This window comes from Orycteropus afer, unplaced genomic scaffold, assembly GCF_000298275.1.
Source record: "Orycteropus afer afer isolate SDZICR_OR568_19922 unplaced genomic scaffold, OryAfe1.0 scaffold00239, whole genome shotgun sequence".
Taxonomy (NCBI): Eukaryota; Metazoa; Chordata; class Mammalia; order Tubulidentata; family Orycteropodidae; genus Orycteropus; species Orycteropus afer.
The window spans coordinates 351027-357718 of record NW_006921826.1 but is presented as its reverse complement, the minus strand read 5'-3'; the positions used below and the strand labels follow the sequence as shown (position 1 = coordinate 357718).

General features: G+C 35.0%; 1 protein-coding gene across 1 annotated transcript in view; it reads left to right on the top strand.

Annotated features, from left to right (window-relative positions):
* CEP170 (centrosomal protein 170) overlaps nucleotides 1-6692 on the top strand; it is a 200486-nt gene that overhangs the window by 174276 nt on the left and 19518 nt on the right. Inside the window, exon 14 of the mRNA XM_007949140.2 lies at nucleotides 5618-5765. Within this exon, the coding sequence (XP_007947331.1) occupies nucleotides 5618-5765 (148 nt within the window). The remainder of the gene's footprint in view (nucleotides 1-5617; nucleotides 5766-6692) is intronic.

The following is a 6692-nucleotide window of genomic DNA, read 5'->3' as shown; positions in this document are numbered from 1 at the left end:
TATCTGGGGAGGGGTGAATAAGAGAAAAGACAGTAAGAGAATAATGAAGAAAAAAATGGGAAAAATGCAAAAAGAAAACCAGGGATGGGGAGAACCATAAGAAAGAAAAATTGAGAACCAGGAAAAGGTAAGAGAGAAAACACCAAAAACTGGAGCCTGGGAAAGGAAGAAGAAAAAAATAAAACCTAAAATGGAAGAAGAAGGGGGAAGGAAAAAAAAAAGCAATTCAAAAATAAAGAAGAAAACAAATCTGGGGGTAGAGCAGGGCACCTAGGCTCCATCAGAGCAAACAGACTGGGATGGAATTCCTGCCGGCCCAGAAAGTGGGTAGAGGTGAGGGATAGTTGCACCTCCATTCACCAAGAGGGTGTGGGGTATAAGAGTAACAAGGGTACTGTCTCACCTTCCCCATCCTCAGCCACCAGTATGCCCATGCTGCCCTCAGCAAGTGGAGCCTATTCTTAGGTGCCTGGAATCTGAGAGAACATTGTTGCTTTAAATATCCAAAATGGTCGAACCTCTTGTAAACATTCAAAATGGCTGTGCCCTCCAGACAGGCAAAAGTCCACCACTCCGTTTGTCTCCTTATAAGCTGTTTGCCTTTTTAGTCATCAGTCACCAGTGTAGTCCTCCATGCAGTCTTTGGCAAACAGGGCTGATTTTTAGGTTAATCCTTACATCCTAACTCAAACAAACAAAACTCAGTGCTATTGAGTTGATTCTGACTCATAGCCATTTGAGTTTCTGAGGCAGTAAATCTCTACAGAAGTAGATTGGCCAGTCTTTCTTCTGCAGATTGGCTGGTGGGTTTGAACCACCAGCCTTCTCATTAGCAGTCCGATGCCTTAGGCACTATGCCACCAGAGCTCCTTTAGGTCCTAACACCACTTGGAAATATCCAAACTGTCTGTGCTGTCTGGATGGCCAACAGTCAACAACTCCATTTATCTCCTTATTCACTGTTTTCATACAGATTCCTCTGCTAGTGGGAGTTTAGTCCACGTCTGTATCCTTCCTTTCAACACTCAGAGCTCCAGGATTATGTTCTATACCTGTGTTAATTCGTTCCTCTTTTCTTTGTTGAAGAGGATCCGTGTAGTTTGTCTGCCTATTCTTCCATCTTACCAGAACCCCTTTTTTGACTCCTCCTTGAGAAGGAACTCCTGGTCTGCTGGAGTTCCTTTCTGTGTGATTCTCAAGACAGTCTGCTCACTGTTAGGATTTTGAAGCTAGTGTACCCCATTAGTAGCCCATCAGTTACTTTTTTCCATTAATATCAAGGAAAACTTGATTCTAATGGTTTATAAGTATGTGTTTTGGAACTCTAGTTACATGGAAAAAAATTTGGAACTTAATATGCCATTAAAAAGACAAAGCAGATTTTATCTTTTTATAGTTAATTTAAAACCTAAAAGAGTGTTGGCAGTTTGAATCAATAAAATCTGAAATTTTGCTTCTGTTATGGTGGGTCACAGTTGCAAATATTGTATGGTTAATAAGGCATACATTTTACTGGGACTCAAATTTTCAATATTTCCTTCAAAGTTTTAATATTCCCAAAACATATCATTTATATATTTTTCCTGCATATAATCCTTCAGTGAAAAATAACACTTAAATGATTTAAAGAAGAGTGAAACTACTGAGGTAGTTTACATAAGAAAATCATAAACTTCATGATTTAAAGTGCCCTCTCTGTTATTTTGTCATTTCATAAATAATGTATACTTGAATTTTTGAAATTGGTCCTGACACTAAGGAAGACGTACTAGCCCTAATGTTATAGAACTTAACCTTTAATTTACATTTTGTTCACTAGAAACTATTGTACTACCCCAAATTTTTAATAAAGTAAATGAAATTAAACATAAAATTTATTACATTTTTTAATTTAATTTTTACTGATATTTCAGAGGAAGCAGATAGGTGATTCACAAATGAGCTCAAAACATTTTAGTGTTTCCTTTTCCAGCAGATTTGGAAGGGGTAAAGAATGAGAACAGGAAGAGGGTGTGGTGGACTTGGAGTTTAAGGATCACAGGTATAGGAGATCAAAGAAACATAGTATTGTAAAATATTCCAATAAGCATTATCTAGAAGAATTATAAAATTAATATGAAAACTTGAAGCTATTTTTAACAGCTATATGAATAGAGCTATACTCTATATTGAATGATAAATGTGGTATTTCAACTTTGGATTTCTTTATAATTTTATTTGCTTTTTAGAATTCCTGACGGGAGGTCTGGTAGCATAGTGCCTAAGACACTTGACTGCTAACCAGAAGGCTGGCAGTTCAAACCCACCAGCCACTCCTCGGAAGGAAGATGGAGCAATCTACTTCCGTAGTGATACTGCCTCGGAAACCCAAGGAGGGGTCGCTATGAATCATGGCCAACTCAATGGCACATAACACCAACAATGCTAGGTTTTAAGGAGCACTGATAGTATAGCTCAACTCCTAACCAAAAGGTTGTCAATTCAAACCCACCTGGTGGCTCTGCAGGAGAAAAAAGACCTTGCACTCTGCTCTTGTAAAGATTAAATACTAAGAAGCCCTATGAAGTAGTTGTACTCTGTCATATGAGATCACTATGAATTGGAATCTTCTTGAGAGCACACAGCAATAATACTGGTTTTAGTATGTGCTAATAGGATTTTTCATCAATATGGATTTAAATTAAATTAGTGGTTTGTACTGTTGGGTCAACTTTAGGAATTGCATGGGAAAAAAAACAGCTAGGAGATACATATATAAACAACAGATTACAAATTCAAAGAATGCTTTTTGGCTGCTCACTCACTGACTAAACAATGTATGTTGTGTATGCATTAAGAGATGTTCATTTTAGTATAATTTTTAGTGCATAACATGTCGAGATTGCTGTTGTCCTTGTTTTTTCTAATTTGTACTGCTTTTCATAAATATCAGAAGCTTCATTTTGTAAAATGTCTTCACAAAAAGTTTTAAATAAAGAAAAGTGGATTTATAGATAAATTCATGTTTATTTTATTTATTTATTTTATCTCATTAAGCTTGGTTAGTCTGTTTCTCATCTTGGTTTGTTTATTACAGGTAATGGTAAGAATTGAACATAGTATCTTAGGAACACTTTAAATCCTTTCTCAAAACAATCACATCAATAATTAGTTTAGAAAAAATTTACATATGTGTGTATAGAGATATATGTATACTTCATATATATGAATGAAAGTGTAAGATACAGCATGATATAATAAAGAGATCTAGTTATGCCACTTTTTAGTTGGGGCCTTGCCCCCAAAATAGTCACATAACCTCTCCTAAGCCTCATTTTCCTCATCTGTCAAATGAGATGATTTATACCTCTTTTACAGGGTAATTGTGAGAATTAAATGAGATGATGGATATAAACATTCTTTATAATGGTTGGGCACTCTTATGGTGTAGTGCCTAAGGCATTTGACTGCTAACTAGAAGGCTGGCAGTTCAAATCCACCAGCCACTCCTCAAAAGGAAGGTTGGGCAATTAATTTACTTCTATAGTGATACCACCTCTGAAACCCAAGGAGGGGTCACTATGAGTCAGATCTGACTTGATGGCAGTGGGTTAGGTTTGGTTTTTGGTTTATAATGGTGCTCAGCATATAATTGTATTCATTATATTATGACATAATGTTGCTTATTATATATCTAGTCTAAACTCCATAAAGGCAGAGATCCTATCCACTTTCACAACTTTCTAGCCCTGAAGGCGTAACACAGTGCCTGACACACAGTAAGGGCTAGTAAATATTTGTTGGTTTTCTTCCTACTTTCTTCTGTTGGTAAACAGAAGAGAGATTAACCTATCTGCCATTTGTTATAAACTGTATACAGTAAAATCTGCGAAAGCCAGAACCCATGTAAGGCGGAAACCAGCCAGAGAAGCAAAACTCAAATATTTTCTACTAACAGGAGAGATAGAAAAATGGTAAGCTTGCACCCTGTCAAAGATGGAAAAACTTGTGGGATCTGGAAAAACAAGGCAGTCCCACTGAGTTCCGGCTATCCCAGGTTTCACTGTATATTAATTGACCATAAATTGCTGCTTTTGGGCTATAGTTTCATTTTAGCCTCTGTTTTTAAAACTACAGCTAATTTTTTATGCAGTTACTACTTTCCTGAAAGTCTTTCAAATTCATATTTTGCATAAGTTAAAAATGTTACTTTGTACTTATTTTGGATTTTAAAGTTACAGAAGCTTTCACATGTACTTTTAAGAGCATTCTCTATGGAAGTAGCCAAATTGAGCTTGTGTGCAGTGGATGCATAACTTAGAAAGCTTTCAAGTCTTGTTGAATTGCAGTAACTTTTTTGAGAAAAGCAGGAATATCAGTGATAGATTATCTAAATCTCCCTCTTAAAAAAAAAAAAAAAAACAGTGCTAAAGGAAAAATTTCTATTTTCTTTTTCACTGATAATTATTTAGTTCTTTAGTCCATGTGGCTGAAAACACAACTGACCTCATGGAAATTAGCTCTAAACCTAGAATCTGGTCCTGCCAGACCAAAAGCTTGTGTGATTGACTGTTGGCAAATCACTCAACTTCTGAGAAAGTGTCTTCATTTTAAAAGTAAATAATCTAAGTCCTACCTCATAAGAAACTTGTGAGCCTCAGTTTGGTATTCTACAGTGTTTTTCCGTAGCATATAGTGCTATATCAGAGTTCTTAACTTTCTTGGTACCTTCAGTCTGGTAAAGCTTATGGACCCTTTCTCATAATAATATTTCAAAATGCATAAACATGAAATACTTAGGATTACAAAGGAGTCCAATTATATTGAAATATCATTATCAAAATGTTTTTAAAGTGATAATAATAATAGTAGTTCTTTATTAACATGTAAATAAAACTTGATTGCCATGTATTTAGTGACTGTACTAATTTTGAAGTAGTGATGAGTGTAAATGATGTTTTGAAGTACTCATAGCAACTATAATGTGATTTCTGTTGGTGACAAAAGTCACCACTATTCCTAGTACCAGTATGATTTATTGGCTATGTTTATAACTGAAAGAAATGCTAAAGTTCAGTTAGAGATGAAAATAAAATTGTGATTTTTTTTTTCTCATCCAAATTCATTGACCCCTTGAATTCTACCAGCTTCATGTTTAAGAACCCCTGTGTGGTATAGTGCCTAAGGCATTTGATGCTAACCAAAAAAAGGTTGGTGGTTTAAACTCACCAGCCACACTGCAGAAGGAAGGCTGAGCAATATACTTCGGTGAAGATGTACCGCCTTGGAAACCCAAAGGGGGTCGCTATGAGTCAGAATTGACGATGGCAATGAGGTTTTTTTTTTGGTTCAGTGGTCAATAAATGATTTTAAAATATGGTACAGCACTGTGTCAGTATATTTAAAATATTTTTCAAGGTGGTATCTTACAAATGATTCAGAGTTTCATTAGTATTTATTTGTGAAATTAAAGTTTAAGATTTTGAGTATCAAAATAGTAATAGCATTTCCAAAGTGTCTTAAGTTTTGACTTCTTCAATTTGATTTGCAGCTAATGTCATTGATTCTGTCATAAATGATTGTTTTCTAGAGCTGTTATTTAAAAGGGATTAAACTTCTTTTCTAACATTACTACCAGGATCAGCCAAGATCTTGCTCTCATTGCTCGGGAAATCAACGATGTAGCAGGAGAGATAGATTCAGTGACTTCATCAGGCACTGCCCCTAGTACCACAGTAAGCACTGCTGCCACCACCCCTGGCTCTGCCATAGACACTAGAGAAGAGGTAGGAGATCTTCATGGAGAAATGCATAAGGTTCTTTCTTTTCTTTATTTCTTTTGCTTTTAGCTTTTTGCTTAGTTTATTTTGGTTATATCCACCCTCCCTGTTTGCATGAAGCTCTGCATTTTCCAACTTTGCTTTAAAAAATTTATTTTCTGTTTGTGTAACAAAACTAGTAAAGGCTAACATTTGATCTACTATTAACATGAAACTGTAAAATTATTTAGATTACGCACTTTGAATTATAGGTCCATAGTTTCACTTAAAATATAAATGTAAATGGTATCTGAAAAGCAAACCAAAATCTGATAAATGATTATGTAAAGCTTGGCTATGAAAATGCTACAATTAAAAAGATATTTCCATAGCTAGGTAACTAGAAAATATTTCTACTAGCAAAAAAATAGAAAAATTCTACAGTATTACTACTTTAAATAATCCTGTTGATGAATTATGTGTATATATACATACATACACAAGAATACTTGGAAAATTGAAATATATATACACATACACACACACACACACACACAAATACATACCTATTCAGTTTACAAATATTTTTGTAAACTCTGGAACTTCAGCTAGAATATATAGACTATTGTCCACACACAAGTAGAGCTTTCTGTTGCACAACTCCAGAGGGCACCATTTATATAACATTGCTTCAGAACATGCCATTAACATATAAACAAATTGAATGGTACTCTCTGGCGTTATTGGCTATCTTGATCTGGGGCTAGTGTGTGAGCAAAGGATTGGCATTTGAAAGAATGAATTTCTGAATTTGATAGGTCAGCGACCTATAGCCTTCCACCTGTTTTTATATGACCCAAAAGATAGGATTGGTTTTTACATTTGTAAATGGTTGGGAAAACAATCAAAAGAAGAAGAATATTTTTTAATATAAAAGTCATATGGAATTCAAAT